The sequence below is a fragment of the Electrophorus electricus genome, chromosome 2 (assembly GCF_013358815.1).
Source record: "Electrophorus electricus isolate fEleEle1 chromosome 2, fEleEle1.pri, whole genome shotgun sequence".
Lineage (NCBI taxonomy): Eukaryota > Metazoa > Chordata > Actinopteri > Gymnotiformes > Gymnotidae > Electrophorus > Electrophorus electricus.
The window spans coordinates 21,566,601-21,585,462 of NC_049536.1; the positions used below are offsets into that span (position 1 = coordinate 21,566,601).

Below are 18,862 nucleotides of genomic sequence, written 5' to 3' on the forward strand. Positions count from 1 at the left end.
CTATTCTTCCAAAAGAGAAAATTATAGAGCAGGCTGAGATCAACGCTCGCAGTCCAATTCGTCAGAGGCCAACAAGGAATAAACGTTCTATCTCCAACGCTTGTCTGCTGTTGCTAGTGTACATCAACACAGTTCTCAACGTGTGCGTTGCAAAATGAATTTACCGCTTAAAATGACAGTATGATTAAATGACATTGTCCAAGTTTAAATACATTTAAGGGGGGAAAAAAGGAATCCTCGCGAGGCCAAATTAACTGCATAGATTTTTGCATCCCGCCATATATTGGGTATTTGAATGCATTACGTCAAACGCCTGATTCTGGGGCAACAAACACACATGCTGTAAAATAATACATTGCGACTCGCAATGAAATGAAGTAAAGAAAAATTAACAAAGCACTGTGGGCAACAAGCATCCTTTCAGAATATGGTTACAATTACAAATAAGCGCGAGCCAGAATCATTATATCTAACTGTTATCACGGAGTTAGATAGAAACTTAGAAGGGACATGAACAAGAACTGTCGCCATTATGCGCGCTTTTCTCAAAATGCAGTTCCATTCATGCATCAGATTAAAGTCACGAAATTGATCATATCAGAAACGGGTACACATCAGTGCAAAAAGAACTGACAATACACTTACATGAACGATATTAAACATATGTAGTGTGCAATATTCTTACTCTAGTAATCATCTCAATCAATTCAGTCTCAGTGGCTTGGTTAGCCCGCATCCTTGTGGCGAAAAGCTAAGACCGGTATATAAGACAGAAATGTAAAATGCGTAAACACTGCCGAGTCAGACAGTCTCTACAAGGAAAAAGTATGCAATACTGAAAAAAACACATGTACTAACTTCACCTAACGCGATTCTTGAATACCAAAATAGCACTAAATATCAAATTCCACACCATGGATTTTTCTAATGTCCAATTAGCAATTATCTTGTTGAAAGCGCGCAAAAATGCTTACTGTCTACTATGACTAAATGTATTTCAGCCGTGACTAACGTACATAGATGAAAATCGATAAGAAGACGGAAACTATTTTTGCAGATGTTATGAAAAAGGGTAGAATGTATAAGCCACGAATAAGAATGTAAAATATGACACCAAAATTATGATCAAGATGATTCAGCAACAGCAAACTATAAGCCAACAGTTTCGTCAGAAACATAACAAATCCATTTTCAAATCTGGCTTTACATGTGAGGTAGCGTAACATAATAAATATGAAAAATATTACTGGTAAAAATAAAGAACCATACCTGAACGTCATTTGTTGCATTACGAAGCCCCACAAAGTCACTGATAGGTGTTTGAGACTTGTTCATAGTCACGTCAGCAGGCAGCGTTTCCTCGTTGTAGGACGTGACAAACTTGAAATCACTTGTGCGTGAGCCTGCAGTTAGGTATGCGTCATAATTGAAGTTGCTGTGGAGAGTTCCGGTACCCTCCACATCTGCGTAATTTGGAGGGAGATACGTGCTGGGAATGGTGACAGCTCCATCAAACATTAGTCTGGGCTTCCTCTTGCGGCAAAACCTCACAGCCATGATAATGATGATGAACACGAGGAAGAACGTTGAAACGCTCACTAGTGCAACGACTAAATAGAAGGTTAGTCTCGTGTTACTCTCGTCGTGAGACATATCTTTCAGTTCTGGGACTTCAGCTAAATTATCTGAAATGATTAAATACATTATACATGTCGCAGACAGAGAGGGCTGTCCGTTATCTCTAACCGAAACAACGAGATTTTGCTTCATGTTATCGGATTCAGATAGATCCCGTTGCATCTTTATTTCACCGCTGTGGACACCGATCGTGAAAAGTCCTTGGTCGGTGGCTTTCAATATATGATAAGAGAGCCACGCATTCTGCCCGCAGTCTGCGTCCACTGCAATCACCTTGGAAACGAGGGAGCCCGCTTGTAATGTTTTAGGCACCATTTCGGTCATAAAAGAGTTTCCGTCCGGAGAGGGATATAATATCTGAGGAGAGTTATCATTCTCATCCATGATGAAAACGCTCACGGTCACGTTACTTCTCAGAGGAGGAGAACCGTTGTCTCTGGCCAAGACGAGCACTTTAAAACTTTTAAACTGCTCATAATCAAAAGACCTCACGGCATGAATAACTCCCGTGTCTCCATTAATGGATAAAAAAGATGTAACCGGAGCTCCATTGACATCAGAGGGAAACAGAGAATAAACTACAGTACCGTTCTGTCTCCAGTCTGGGTCTGTTGCTGCTACTGTACACACAGCGGATCCTGGTTTGTTATTTTCTTTCACATGGGCGCTGTAAATATGCTCCTGAAATGCAGGTGCATTATCATTCACATCAGCTATTGAGAGATAAATAGTTTTAGAGGACGACAAAGGTGGTGAGCCCTCATCAGTAGCAGTAATTGTAATGTTATAATCAGGCACTACTTCACGGTCCAATTCTCCTGCGACCTCTAGAGAATAATAATTTTTAATCGACAGGACGAACTGAAATGGAATATTTTGCTGAATTGAGCAGTGAACCTGTTGGTTATTCTCAGAGTCTCTGTCCTGCACATTAATGATGCCCACCTGTGTGCCTGGTTGGGCATTCTCAGGAAGCGGACTCTTCAGAGATTTAAGGACTATCACAGGAGCATTGTCATTTACATCAGTAATGTCTATTACTACTTTACAGTAAGACTTTAAACCAGATCCGTCCGTTGCTAATATTTTTAATTCAAATGATGTGTCTTCTTCAAAGTCAATAGAACCTTTCACTGCAATTTTTCCATTATCTCCATCTAGAGAAAACAATTCGTCAACTCTCTCAGACACGTGGCCTAGTGCATAAGTTACTTTTCCATTTTGTCCCTCGTCAGCGTCACTAGCGCTCACTGTAATCACTACAGTACCTACTGGTGAATTTTCAGGCAGACTGACTTTATAGACGGACTGACTAAACACTGGGGCGTTATCATTAGCATCCAGTACAGTAACGTCTATGACTACACTACCTGATCTCGGCGGAGTCCCACCGTCTATTGCAGTAAGAACGAACGTTACCTTCTGCTGCTTTTCGCGATCTAATTCTTTTTGTAATACCAGCTCACTATATTTCCCACCGTCCATGTTTGACTGTATATTCAAAGCGAAATGTGCATTCGTTTGCAGCGAGTATAACTGAACCGAATTCTTTCCAATATCAGCATCGACGGCTTCATCTAACAGAAATATGGCACCCTTAGACGTAGACTCTGCTATTTCGATTCCAATCACATCCGTTTCAAAGCGTGGTGAATTGTCATTAACGTCTTCAATATTTAAGATTACTTTGTGTAATTCTAAAGGATTCTCCAGCACAAGCTCCTGTGTTATGACGCACGAGGGCTTCTTACCACACAGCGCCTCTCTGTCAATCCTCTCTGCCACAATCAGTTCTCCGGTATTCTGATTAATGTTACAGTATCGTTTTCGTTTACCTTCAGCGTCAACGCGGGCCTTGCGTGCGAACAGTGCCTTCACATCGAGTCCGAGATCTTTGGCTACATTTCCAACCACAGATCCGCTTTTCATCTCTTCTGGAAAAGAATAACTTACATCTCCAAACGTTCTATGGACCAAAATGACGAAGGAACAAAAGCTCAGACCAAATCCAACAACGGAGATACATTTCACTCGCATTTTTCAGCCAAAGCACTTAAATAGAACTGCGCAAGTATATAAAAAAATAAAACTGCAGAAAATGTATGATTGATCCTCCAAGGAAAAAGAAGAAATGTTACAACATTAAGTGTTATACCTATTTAGCGTCGTCGACGGTTTTCTATCTACAGCATTGAAAGGCACGTAATAATCAAGGGGTGGAGAGAACGCCAGTTCGTGCATCCACAGAGCTTTGCTAGTAAAGAGCGACCCTACGAGTCAGAAAGAGAAATTACAAATAACAAGAATCGCACTGGGACAACATAATGGATTAATCCTATCAAGCAAGATCAATCAATTCTGCGCGCTCAAATTTTATTTAAGAATAAATAAAAATCAACAACATTCTGAATTAACAAAAAAGCCACAAATTAAATAACCATTTGCGCCAGAATTAATAATTAAAAACGTCTAATAATTCTATTATATTTATTGACTGCCTTAAACCTTAGTCTCGTTAACGGACACAGTACCATGGACAGCGCCGGTGTGTACAACTGTGAAGACCAGGTTTGCTAAGAAGCTATTAAACAGGGAAGAAATTACGTGAACGCTAAAAAATACACCACCAAAACAGGGCATAGGAAATGAGGAATCTTGCCATTTAATTAGCAGTGTAATGTCGTATAGGAGTCAGACCCATATTTAAACAGAAACGATTTGATTTATGTATGTTAGAAATGTTTTTTTTAGGCCGCTGAGCCTATAAGCAACAACTTATTTATATCGTGTACTATGTTATTAAGGGTAAGACTATATTTAAAGTTTAGTTAATTTTCCTAACTTGTTGGTGGCTCTGACATAACTTCATTTACCGCACTTTGAAGTAAAAACGCAAAATAATTCAGAAATAATAGGTTTGGTGGTACTTTTGGAAGACGGAATAAAAATGACTGAATGAATGACGCTCCTGAGCTCAAAGAGGGAGTTGATAGGAGTTAGGGTTCGTGTTTACAAAAGCGACAGAATTAGTTCGAGAACACCAAACGTAATTAGCACATGAAAGCCATTACGAGCAAAGTAACACACTGGCACTGACACAAGGATTTTAACAGAGCTATTCATCAACTGAAATTATGCTCTTGGAAATAATACAAAAGATATGTATATTACCATGCATGAACGTATGCATGTACACTCAGCAGATAATTACTAGGTACAACACTATTAGAGCCATTTTGTAGGTGTACACTTCAAGAATATAGCCCAACTGTCGCCATGCACAGTTTGTGAAGGCCATCCCATTCATTTTTATGTCAGTTTCTGACCACGGACTACTGCTGGATGGCTACTTCAGTTTGGTGCAGCAGTAATTTCAGTAGTAAAACTGCTGGCCTGATGTACGTGTGGCTGTCCTTTACAAGTAGTTAGCAAAAAAAAAAAAAAAAAAAAAAAAAAAAAAAAAAAAACCCCAAACTTTTATAGTGGTGTAAGTATGAAAAAACAGCTATTTTTGTAAATAAATTTTGATGACACAAAAATGTTTTATCAGAATGTATCCATTTACTCTATTACGTTAGTCTTTTTCTGTTTAAACTACTCGAAGAGTTTGCACTCAGAATTAAAAGTCCTCTATAAATAAAGATTTAAAGACAACGATGGTTATTGTTATCATCAGCATTATGAGAGTTAGCGTTGTTGTTGTTGTTGCTGTGCTTAATCTGGGTAACCTACACCACGAAACATTCTAAATATACACTAAAATGGATTTTTGCATTTTTACAAAATTTAAAAAATGGTAAAAAAAAAGAAAAAAAGAAAAACAAAACAGCCTTATATACATTTATATAAGAACAGAGAAAAGTAAAAAATTAATTAAAATGTATGAAAACATAAGACCATACCTCAGACGTATCAATTGTAATGTCCAATCCAACAAGGTCATCACCAGATGCTTGAGTCTTTTGCGGAGTTAGATCGGCAGGCAGTGTCCCCTCGTTATAAGAGCTAATAAACTTAAAGTCGCTGGTGCGTGAGCCTGTGGTCAGATACGCGTCATAATTGAAGTTGCCGCGGAGGGTTCCGGTACCCTCCACATCTGCGTAATTTGGAGGGAGATACGCGCCGGGAATGGCGACAGCTCCATCAAGCATTAGTCTGGGTTTCCTCTTGTGACAAAATCTCACGGCCATGATAATGATGATGAACACGAGGAAGAACGTGGAAACAGTCACGAGCGCGACTGTTAAATAAAATGTGAGTCTGGAGTTGGTGTTGTCAAATGACATGTCCTTAAGTTCTATGACTTCAGCCAAATTATCTGAAATAATTAAATACATTACACATGTCGCAGACAAAGAGGGCTGTCCGTTATCGCTAACTGAAACAATGACATTTTGCTTCATGTTATCGGATTCAGATAGATCCCGTTGCATCTTTATTTCACCGCTGTGGACACCGATCGTGAAAAGTCCTTGGTCGGTGGCTTTCACTATATGGTAAGAGAGCCACGCATTCTGCCCGCAGTCCGCGTCCACTGCAATCACCTTGGAAACGAGGGAGCCCGCGTGTACTGTTTTAGGCACCATTTCGGTCATAAAAGAGTTTCCGTCCGGAGAGGGATATAATATCTGAGGAGAGTTGTCATTCTCATCCATGATGAAAACGCTCACGGTCACGTTACTGCTCAGAGGAGGAGAACCGTTGTCTCTGGCCAAGACGAGCACTTTAAAACTTTTAAACTGCTCATAATCATAGGACCTCACGGCATGAATAACTCCCGTGTCTCCATTAATGGATAAAAAAGATGTAACCGGAGCTCCATTGACATCAGAGGGAAACAGAGAATAAACTACAGTACCGTTCTGTCTCCAGTCTGGGTCTGTTGCTGCTACTGTACACACAGCGGATCCTGGTTTGTTATTTTCTTTCACATGAGCGCTGTAAATATGCTCCTGAAATACAGGTGGGTTGTCGTTGACATCAGCTATTGACAGATGAATTGTTTTAGAGGACGACAAAGGTGGAGAGCCCTCATCAACTGCGGTGACTGTAATGTTATAATCAGACACTAGCTCTCGGTCCAAGTCACTGATCGTCACTAGAGAGTAATAGCTTTTGAGTGATGGGATGAGTTTAAAAGGAACATTTTGCTGAATTTTGCACTGGACCTGTCTATTATTCTCAGAGTCTCCGTCCTGCACATTAATGATGCCCACCTCTGTGCCTGGTTGGGCATTCTCAGGAAGCGGACTCTTCAAAGATTTGAGCACTATTACAGGAGCATTGTCATTTACATCTGTAATTTCTATAATTACTTTGGAGTATGAGGTTAGACCTGCACCATCTTTTGCCAGTACTCTTAACTCATATAATGACTCATCTTCATAATCTATTGGCCCAGTAGTTGTAATTGCTCCCGTTTTACGACTGAGCGAAAATAATTTCTTACCTTCCTCAGAGACGTGGCCTAATGCATACGTGACTTCGCCATTCTGCCCTTCATCTGCGTCTGTCGCGCTCACGTAAACCACTACTGTATCTAACGGTGAATTTTCCGGCAGACTGACTTTATAGACGGACTGACTAAACACTGGAGCGTTATCATTAGCATCCAGTACAGTGACGTGTACGGTTACAGTACCTGATCTCGGTGGAGTCCCGCCGTCTATTGCTGTAAGAATTAACGATACCTCCTGCTGTTGTTCACGATCCACTTCATTATCTAAGATTAATTCGCTATATTTTCCACCGTCCGAGTTTGTGTTAACGGACAAAACAAAGTGTTCGTTCTTTTGTAAGGTGTAAGTCTGAACTGAATTCTCCCCAATGTCTGCATCATGAGCCTCTTCCAGCATGAAACGAGCTCCCTTATCAGTCGATTCTGGTATCTCTATTTTGATAATATCTTCCTCAAACTTTGGTGAGTTATCATTTATATCTTGAATATGTAGTTTGACGTGATGTAATTCCAAAGGATTTTCTAGTACGAGTTCCTGTTGTAGAACGCACGAAGCTTTCTTTGCACAAAGCCCCTCTCGGTCCATCCTTTCTGCTACAATCAGTTCTCCACTATTTAGATTAACGTCGAGGTGGTGCTTTCGGCTGCCTTCTGTATCAATGCGGGCCTTACGAGCCCACAGTCCCTTCACATCGAGTCCGAGATCCTTGGCTATGTTTCCGATCACAAATCCGCGTTTCACCTCCTCCTGTAAAGAATAGCCCAGGTCCCCACGCTCGGCATGCGCCATCAGCACGAGAAAACAAAAAAAAGCTGTCAAGAAAAATCCTTTGACCTCCATAGCGAATGCTAAATAATTCTGCACCAAGCTTTCTTTAAAAAGTTAAGCAAATGCTAGATAAATCGACTTGTAAAAATCTATTAAAAATAGGAGCAAAACCAAAACTGGACACGGACAGAGGTTTTGCGCTACTATGCAAAAGGAATTGTTACTTCGGCTAGTGACGCCATACACAGGGTGGAGAGAAGACCGTCATTCATGCGCAATTATGTTGCAGGACAACAGCGACGCTGCGAGTTTCTATGAGAAACCACAAACCATAAACATAAGCAACATAATGACCAGATAAGGAGGTAAAACGTTACAAGGACATAATCAATCTGGAATTTGATTCAAACAGAAACCGTATACTGTAAAAGTAAAAATGAATCAATTTAATGTGGACTCTTTAAGAAATAATTTAAATAGAAACATTATAACTTCGAAAAGCACTCCTCTCAAAGGCTTAAATAGTGTCCAATTTACGTGCCTACAAGAACATCAACCGCAATCCCAATTACGAAGGAATTATAACAAACGAAATCGATGTGTTTGAACGCAATCCTAAGAGAAGCTACGTCCGCTAAACACGCCCTCAAGCCTGACATTCCAATGTCATACACTGTAAAACCTAACAGTACATCACACCGCACAGACCTGGTATCGAATAATTTAAATTCAGCACAGGGATTGGGATTACTACAATTCACTGGATTTACTTGCGTTCCCACAACAATAAAAATCTGTTATTCACACCCAGTTTAGGAAATTATTCAAATGGTTTGAGTTAATAAACTAGAACTGTGTAAATTTCGGTTTCCTCAAACAATTTGAGCTGTAGATTTATTATATATATTAGACTGTACATTACGTAGGAAGTGGTTCATTCATATTTTTGGACTGTTTTATTTTGCAATCTTGAGAACTCAAGCCTCAGAGGATACACGTCTCAGCCAAACTTTTTTGGGAAGTTTAATCAAAGCAATTGCAATTATTTAATTAAGGATTTAAAAAAGGAAATCTTCAAAACCAATAAGGGATACACATTTTAATACCACTAATTCCAGAAAAGACATATTATATCTGCCAAGTGTTAACTTCATCGTCATCAAGTCTCGAATATAATTCACAGTAGAATCAGGTTTTCCAAGTGTCAGATCAACAGGCAGCGTGCCCTCAGTGTAAATTCCAACGATCTTAAAAATCACTGGGCCCGTGGTCAGGTATGTGACGATTACATAAGTGGTTAGTCAAAATACAAGTACTCAAATACAAATACAAATACTCAAATACAAGTGGATTATCATCTACATCAGCCACAGATAACTGAATCGTCTTCCGTGAGGACAAAGATGGAGAGCCCTCTTCAGTTTTGGGCATATTTTGCTGACTGGAGCAATAGTAGCCAGAGTCCCTGCAGGTTAATGATCTCAATCTCTGTACAAGGCACTTCATTCTCCACAACTGGGGGTTGCAATGAGTATAACATTGCCATTCGTGTTCCATATTTGTATAATTTCAGTAGCAAACGATACTAATCCTAATCCATCAGTTGCCTGATTTTGTATTCAAAGGACTCCTTCTCGTCGTCAAGAGGTCTCATTATACGTGTCTGTTCCAAACTATTATTGAGAGAGAACATTGCCATTTTTTTTTCCAGAAACGTAACTAATCACATACGACACCTCTACATTAACACTGTCAGTAGCCCTCGCTGTAACCACTGCAATTGCGAATTAGCAGGCAGACCTATTTTATATACATACTGACTAAATACCGGAGCCTTCTCATTAGTGTCTAGTACAGTAACGTGTGTACAGTACCTGACCTCGGTGGGGTCCCACCATTAGCTGCAGTACAAATCATTGTTACTTCCTGCTCCTTCTCGCGATCTAGTCCTTCGTTTAACACCAATTCATTATATATTCGTCCAGCCATTTTTGGACTAGCGCAAAATAAACATTTTATGTTATCTTGTAGGTCGGAATCGAGTTGGGTTTAATGCATCGTTAGCTTGCTCCAGCAAAACTCCATAAACTACATGCACCATAATAGAAATGGTGAGGTGAAAATAATTGTACGCTCAGCAGAGCACCATGGTGTGACTGGAGTACAACTGCCGCGTCAAACAAGTGATCTAATGTCTAAAACAACAAGCACATTATACATTTGCATGTACTGCGCTAACGAAAACCACACTGGACACCCCCCCCCCCCTCCCCCAAACCACAAAATAAATTCTTTATAGAACAGACAGCGCCAGTGGAGGAGGGTGGAACGTATAAGCATTGCTTGGCTTCATGGGTAAACAGTGACACCACGAGATTCATTATCCAGACAGGACTGAGACGCCCCAGAGCTCCAGAGCGCTATCCAAGGTGCTGAACCAGCACCACCGCCACTCCCAGTTTGAGTACCATTGTTGTGGACTAAGCCACCACGTGCGGGCGAAAGGCGGAGCGAGCAGACCGTGCATGGCTGTTCATCCCTGTTGATTTACAGATAAACGCGAAAGTACGGATGGGGAAAACGTGCCACACCAACACTGGACCAGCAGGAGCACGATGGTGAATTATAATGGAACTTCTCTCTCTCTCTCTCCCCCTCACATTCTCACTCGTCGTCTCTTCCTCCGCCCACACGAGGCATTGGTTGAATTCCGAGCTGGAAGCAGAACCGCCCCCCAACCTAGACAGAGAGACAACACCCTTCCTGCCATGCGTTCCATGCGAAAAAACTTTTCATTCCCTCTTTATTTTGTATGTGTAGCCAGGTAGAAAACGGTGTGTACACTTTGTGTACATTTAAGAGTTTTTAGTTGCTGGCTGTTATATATTTTCTTTAATGTCACTGACCCTTAAGAAGCCAGTCTCAGAGTTTATTCAGGAGAGTTGTACTCGTGTGATTTCAGTTGTCCGGATAATATAGCGCATGCGATGGAATAATGGCTATGATTGCGCGATCAGCATTAATCCTGTGGTAATTATTATTATAATTTTTTTTTTTTGCATGGATGATATCAACCATAGATCCATACAATAATGATTTTTACTGCTAAATTTGATTAATATATTTGGATAATTCAGTGTTTGACTGGTTGGTTCACGATGTAAGGCGGTATGCTAAAACGTGTTTAAGGAAACGCATTATAGCTAGCAAATCTTAGTGTGTATTGAAAATGTGTTTGCACCTTTGTCTTGTTACAGTATGGAAAACTATATAAGCTGTAACTAAATACATAACCTTTATTTAAAACAGATGTCCATTTCTGTGGATGTCATGCCTGCATGTGAAGTACCTGAGATGAGGTTTTTTGTTTTTTTTGTACTTTTTAAAATGTTGTACTGCTTAGTGGGTTTATAATGTAACTACGGTGATACGATGGCTCAGTTTACTACACAGATTTAGACACTTTCCTTATATAAAAAAGCAATTGGTGTAGATGTTTTAGTAGCGTCTAACCCCACAACATGGGAAGTGCACAAAAAACTGTCACATTAAACATGCCCGTAGTCCATTATCTCATTACCTCTCGTTGTCGCTTTTTTCAGCACCACTGACAGAAACAAGACAAATGATTAACTGCCAAAGAAATGATTCTACAATCAGTGAAACATGCAATAGAAGTGTTCCTCAGAATTTATTACTAATAAACAAGATACTGAATACTTGTAAAATATGTTTTATACTTTGCTTTGCCTATGATGTGTGCACAGACAACATGATTGCTTAAAGTGCTCATTTCAACCCGATAGGATGGCTGCAAACGCAAAGAAGAGCGATATTTTTTTAAGGCCAAAAGAGTCGTTGAAACAGTCCAGGGTCAGAGTAGCAAGATTAAAAGAACCGGTATACATGATTAAAGTAAATAAAGCAAAACACAAAAACCGAAGAAAGAAACGCACACGCTAACGGAGTGAAAAACGGAACAGGCTAAAATGAAAGCGGCAAAAAACACACAATACATAGATCACAGGTTTTGATGCGTACGCACAACAAGGGCTTGCATACTGACCAGTGACGGTTTAAATAAACTTACTGACGAGAGGGCAACGAGGGAGAGAAGGGAACCAATAAACAAAGAACCACGAAGAGAAATGCAAAACAAAAACATGGAGGCGGTTACTAGGGAGATGGCGACGCTAGCGGAGGGGAATCGTGACACTCATACACAGTCTATACACAGCTTGTCGTCTGTACAGTTTATGTAGGTTGACATAAGTCTAAGGAAAAAAATCTGAAATGCAATCATAATTAAAAAAAATAGTTCGCTTATTGAATAATGGAGCCATAAAGGCACAATCATTACATGAATACGAGCGTCTTACATTAAAGATCCGAAAAGTAAACTGAGTGCCAGATCACCACGTGTAACTCAATATTTGAAACCAGCCTTTATCAAAGCTGCATTTTTAATTCCTTTTTTTTTTTCAAACAAGGTATCTCAACTTAAAGGCAGAACAAAGCACAAGTCCAAATTAAAGCCATACCTGAGTTAAGATGTTGAGTTCATCACCAGCACATCTCATCCTGTTTTCAGTGGACTGAGCCTTTATCAGAGTCAGGTCAGCTGGCAGCGTTCCCTCATTATAACATCTGGAGAACTTGAAATCACTGGTGAGTGAGCTTGTGGTCAAGTATGTGTCATAATTACAGTTGCTGCGGAGAGTTCCGGTACCCTCCACCTCTGCGTAATTTGGAGGAAGATACGCGCGGGAATGGTGACAGCTCCATCAAACATTAGTCTGGGCTTACTCCTGTGACAAAACCTCACAGCCAAGATGATGATGATGAAGGTGAGGAAGAATGTGGAAATTGTCACTAGTGCTATGATCAAATAAAAAGTCAGTTTAGAGCTGCCGTCATCATACGACTTATCCTTCATTTCCGGAACTTCGGCCAAATTATCCAAAACAAGCAGACTAATTGAGCAGGTGACAGATAGAGAAGGCTGTCCGTTATCTCTCACTGAGACTATCAGGTTCTGCTTCATGTTAATAGTTTCGGGAATGTCCCTTTGCACTGTGATTTCGCCATTGTGGATGCCAATTGTAAAAAGTCCAGGATCAGTTGCTTTCTCTATATGATATGAGAGCCACGCATTCTGCCCAGAGTCTGCATCCACAGCGATCACCTTGGACACCAAAGAACCTGCCTGTGCAGCTTTAGGTACCATTTCAGTCATGAAGGAGTTTGCATCCGGAGAGGGATATAATATCTGTGGAGAGTTGTCGTTCTCATCCATGATGAAAATGCTCACGGTCACGTTACTTCTCAGAGGAGGAGAACCGTTGTCTCTGGCCAAGACGAGCACTTTAAAACTTTTAAACTGCTCATAATCAAAAGACCTCACGGCATGAATAACTCCCGTGTCTCCATTAATGGATAAAAAAGATGTAACCGGAGCTCCATTGACATCAGTGGGAAACAGAGAATAAACTACAGTACCGTTCTGTCTCCAGTCTGGGTCTGTTGCTGCTACTGTACATACAGAGGAGCCTGGTTTGTTATTTTCTTTCACATGAGCGCTGTAAGTCTGCTCCCTCAAATACAGGTGGATTATCATTCACATCAGACACAGACAACTGAATAACCTTAGCGGAGGACAAAGGTGGAGATCCCTCATCAGTAGCAGTGATCGTAATGTTATAATCAGACACTAACTCGCGGTCCAGTTCACCTGCTGTCACCAAAGAATAGTAATTTTTAATTGATGGAACAAGTTTAAATGGAAGATTTTGCTGAATTGAGCAGTGAACCTGTCGGTTTTTATCAGAGTCTCCGTCCTGCACATTAATGATGCCCACCTCTGTGCCTGGTTGGGCATTTTCAGGTACCGGACTAGTCAGAGATTTTAGCACTATTACAGGAGTATTGTCATTTACATCAGTTATCTCTATAATTACTTTAGAATATGCCGCTAATCCTGCGCCATCTTTAGCCTGAATTTGGAGTTCAAATGACGTTGCTTCCTCGTAATCTAATGGACCAACTAAACTAATTTGTCCTGTCTTTGAATCTAGAGAAAATAACGCCTCATTTTCCCGTGAAATATGACCAAAAGCATATGTAACTTCTCCATTTGCACCCTCGTCAGCATCCGTACTGCTCACTGTAATTATTACAGTACCTACTGGTGAATTTTCAGGCAGACTGATTTTATAGACGGACTGACTAAACACTGGAGCGTTATCATTAGCATCCAGTACAGTGACTTGTATGGTTACAGTACCTGATCTCGGTGGGACTCCACCGTCTATTGCTGTAAGAACTAGTACAATCTCCTGCTGATTTTCACGATCTAACTCCTTGTCTAGGACCAATTCACCGTATTTTAATCCGTATGCATTCATGTTAACGTTCAAAATAAAATGATCGTTCCTTTGAAGCACATAGGTCTGTACTGAATTTTGCCCAATGTCTGCATCGTGAGCAGGATCTAAGGGAAATGTAGCACCTTTCACTGATGATTCTGATATTTCTATCCGAATCGCCTTGTTCATAAATAGTGGCGAGTTGTCGTTAATGTCTTGAATATTAAGACTTACACGATGTAATTCCAAAGGATTCTCTAGCACAAGCTCCTGTATTATAACACACGAAACCTTCTGTCCACAAAGCCCCTCTCGGTCAATCCTTTCCGTAACGGCCAGTTCTCCAGTATTCAGATTCATTTCACAGTAGCGTTTTCGGTTACCTTCAGTATCAATACGGGTCTTGCGCACCGTCAGTCTGTTCACGTCCAGTCCGAGGTCCTTTGCTGTATTTCCAATTACGAATCCGCGTTTAATCTCCTCCGGAAAGGAATAGCTCACTTCTCCATACGAGGTATGTACAGAGAGAACCACGAAACAAAAGCGCGCCGTGAAAGAGAGAACAGTGAAGCTACTGAGTTCCATAATGATGTGAAACCGCATCACTTAAGTTGTGAATGGGCTATATTTACACCGAAGACCTTCAAAATGTCATCAAATTATAACTGCAGTGCAAATACAGTATAAAGTGCTGTCGACGGTTCTCTGGTGCAAACAGCACACAGTCAGCTCCGACAGTGACTTAAAATACAGGGCGGAGAAAACGAAAAGGTTCATGCCTCTTATTGGCTTTGTTAGCGAACAGCGACACTATGAGCCACAGTGAGTAACAACTAAATGAATTGGAGGGATACAGAGCGCTTACTAGTTTCCTTCAAGACCAAAATAATGTTATTTAAAAACTGATGTTAACGATTACTTGTATGTTAAAAGAAACGTTATATAATGATACCTGACTTGAGCATTGAAACGAGTAGTACAATTGACTACGGTGTAAGGTTTATAATAATACAGACACAATTAAAACGAAAATGTTTAAACTACAATCTTACCTCACTGCGTTGACTTACTTGCGTGTCGTTTCAAGGGGCTTCTTTGGGGCTTATTTGGAGTGAAATTAGTAGCCAGCGTTCCCTCACTGGGAAAAATTTGATGAAAATGACTGGTCCGCAAAACCGTTGTGGGGTGTGCGTCATAATGAAATGTTCCATAATAGTATTTGCTCCAAATTGTCACTCGTCCTCATGAACATTTAACTTGTTTGTTGACATTTTTAATGACGAGTTCACACTCTAGTATGTAACCAACGGAGATAACCTAAACCTCATATTTCTGTTTCGCGAGAGCACGCTGTATTTCCCCTCATGTGATTCACAATAACCTATGAAATACTCTCGCTTTTTTTCTGAAAAGAAAAGAAACATCTTTCTTTTTTAACAACTTAATCATTTTCTCAGACCACGTTTTGACACCAAAGCGTTACATTATGTAATATTAGTTCAATTATTATGTAATAGTTAATATTACATTGATCTGTAATACCATGACACACTCACTAGAGTCGAGTTTTGGCGATTGACCTACTTAACCGCACCAATAAAGTGTCAAGTTTAGAAGGTGTCTGTACACCTGTTTATACAGCCCTCTCAGCTGCCCCGTTCAGTTGTGGATAATGGGGCATAGACGTTATATGCATGAAACCATATTTGTTCCAGAACTCTTTAAATTCAGCAGACACACCATGTTCTATTGTCCCTCACAGGTTCATTAGGAATGCCCTATCTTGTGAGCATGCTTTTATATCTAGCAATGATCTGCTGGCTACTGATTCGAGCTAGGTGGGCTATGTCTTCATATGCAGAATAGTAGTCCATCACTACAACATACTTCCTACCATCATACTAACACATATAAACTACACTTTTGTGCAGGGGTGTCATGATCAGTAGCTCCCGCCTTTCAGTCAGCTTGTTTTCTGCACATATTGGTAGAGTGTGGCAGTTGACTTCTGGCCAGATGCCATCTATGCAAATGGTATGACCAAAATAATGGATCTAAGGGTTCTTGAAGTGACACTTTTCTATATTCAACTTCAGTCCAGATTGCTGAATGGTCTGCAAAACAGTGCTGAGGTTTTGTTCATGACTCATCTGATTCTCCTCAAAAACTAGAATATCATTCATTACTACAACACTCTTACCAAAACCCCAGTGGGGTTTGGTTAATTTACAGTAAAGTTTTCACCCTCTGCAATGTTTCCCTAGCTAAAGTAATGGCAAATGATAGATGGCAGAAACAGAAACAGAATCTCCCTTCAGAAGTAGTGAAGGTTGTTAATGGCATTGAGCTAGGCTGAAGTAATTTGCCAGAAACTGCTATATGCATCTAGTGTTGAGAAGACCCTGAAAAGCTTTGGTAAAATGAACACACACACACACACACACACACACGCTCACGCACACACACACACACACACACACACACACACACACACACACACATGCGCACGCACACATGCACACAGAAAGAGAGAAAGAGATCGTGTAGCTTAGCGGCATGCAGTGTCTGATTGGAACTGCAGTCTCACAGAGCGATATCATGTAACTTAGCAGCACGCAGTGTGTCTGATTGGAACTGCAGTCTGACAGAGAGAGAGAGAGAGAGAGAGAGAGAGAGAGAGAGAGAGAGAGAGAGAGAGAGAGAGAGAGAGAGAGAGAGAGAGAGAGATTGTGTAGTTAAGCAGCACATAGTGTGTCTGATTGGAGAACAGTCTGTTTTTACTCTTAGATGTAGCCAACTAAACAATAAAGATATTGTTGCCTACTCTATGTATGCAGGATTTCAGCACAATAGTATAATATTGGAGCATGTGACTATTGGCAATGATTCGCTGTTTGACAGACACATACTACAATGAACATTTACATGATGGACTAAGCATGTATGTCTCGAGTGATATGTTTATTCTTCTGAATTTGTCATCATGTTTTACTCAACACAAATGACAAGTTTATTTATAAAAGCAGCATAATAAAAATAAAGAATACATATATAATTTAAATACAAACACGTAACATAGCATAAGAATTGAGTCTGCAGGTTCATTTAACTGGTCACACTACATGCATACAGGAGAATACTTGACTGTCAGCTTTACAGTAAATACTACAAAAAAAAAAAGATTTTTGCTTTACCTCAAAAATAATATTTTAAAGATGATATTACACATTGGGCATATTCCTGTAATTTTCCACTAATTAATTTAGTTACGTTATTACCAGTAAAAGATGTTGGTTGAATATTTTTTGAATGTCAGATTCAAAAAATGTCATTGGTTCATTTTCTCCATTCTTGTTCTAGTCCTTGTTTTGTTTTTCACCTCCAACTGTATCACCTGTATCTAGTTAAGTCGTCTGTTAGTTCTGGCATTCCTTTATCCCAGCTTCTTTGGTATAGCCTGCTCCCTTTTTGTCATCGTGTTTATTCCCGGACTCTGCGTGTTGGCTCTTTGACCCTGGACCGTTCTAACGACTCGGATTATAGATTTGCCCCTAATAAATCTCTCCCTTCCCATCGTATGTGTCCGCCTCCCCACAGCTCCACGTTACAAACACCTCGTGCCTGTTCCAGTCATACCAGCACCGCATCCACTCCCGAGATGATAGTTGGATAGTATTTATGTTCTCATGCTGTCACTACGATAGCTGAAACAGATCCCTGTTTATGCTGAGAACTACCTAACTAAATGACGATACCGTAATCGGCCTAGATAAAATGGCATGTAGCTAACGTCTACGCTCCCTCCCCATAGCACGCATACACGAATATAACAGATACTTTCTCGGCAATAACAGGCCATTTTTATTTTCATGTTTTATCCGTTACATTTGTGTTCTTGTTTTATTCAACTCTGATATACTTTGTGATTTAATTAGAATCGTCCTGTGACGGTGCGCGCATACACAAACAGAAACACGTAATCGACAGTGACTGTGCACTTTTTTTTTAGTACATTATCAGATTTGCTGGCTTGGAGATTTCCACCTTTTAATAAACCATCGTTGGTTTGCGGAGTGTGATGTATGCGTTCTACACAACGCAGTTATAGATGCAAGGTAGTTACATCATGTAAGAAAATTAGTGGTGAGTGTATATAGTTGCTAGTAATTACATCTCAAATCAGCTACGATATGAAAGGAAGAGTTAAAAAAACACGCGCAGGTATAAATTAATCAGTGAAAGTGAGGATTTAATGAGCTAAAAGTACATAATGATCTATCGAAGGCACAAAGACAGTGTAGGTTTACACATCTTAATGTTATTCTTCACTGAGAGAGAGAGAGGGTGGGGAGAGAGAGAGAGAGAGAGAGAGAGAGAGAGAGAGAGAGAGAGAGAGAGAACCTGTGTCTTTGCAGTGTGTCGTGTCCTTAGATAAACAAGCAGTCCATTTTTTTTTTACAATTTGTAAGAACCATCTTTGTCTAATCCTGCTCTTCTCGTCTCCTTCCCGTCTCGCGATAACATAACTATACCACACAGTGTGTCTGACTGGAGCGAAAGACTGGCCTTGTTCTTAACGTAACCGAATATAGCAACCCATACGAACTCTCAACACTGGTTATTCATTCCTTT

The 18,862-nt window shown here is 40.2% G+C and overlaps 2 protein-coding genes and 1 pseudogene across 2 annotated transcripts in view; all 3 read right to left on the bottom strand.

Annotated features, from left to right (window-relative positions):
* Positions 1-8,038, bottom strand: part of LOC113577132 (protocadherin gamma-A11-like) — a 112,791-nt gene extending 104,753 nt beyond the window's left edge. The window contains exon 1 of the mRNA XM_035521421.1: positions 5,541-8,038. Coding sequence (XP_035377314.1) covers positions 5,541-7,937 — 2,397 coding nt within the window. The 5' untranslated portion in view covers positions 7,938-8,038. The remainder of the gene's footprint in view (positions 1-5,540) is intronic.
* Positions 726-3,806, bottom strand: LOC118240715 (protocadherin beta-16-like). Its single transcript, XM_035522498.1, has 2 exons — positions 1,270-3,806; positions 726-812 (listed from the first exon to the last, which is right to left on the bottom strand). The coding sequence occupies exons 1-2, from the start codon at positions 3,673-3,675 to the stop codon at positions 726-728; spliced, it is 2,493 nt and encodes an 830-aa protein (XP_035378391.1). The 5' UTR covers positions 3,676-3,806.
* A 4,356-nt stretch (positions 8,039-12,394) lies between the features above and the next one.
* LOC113577139 lies at positions 12,395-14,913 on the bottom strand (annotated as a pseudogene).
* Positions 14,914-18,862: the final 3,949 nt, after the last annotated feature.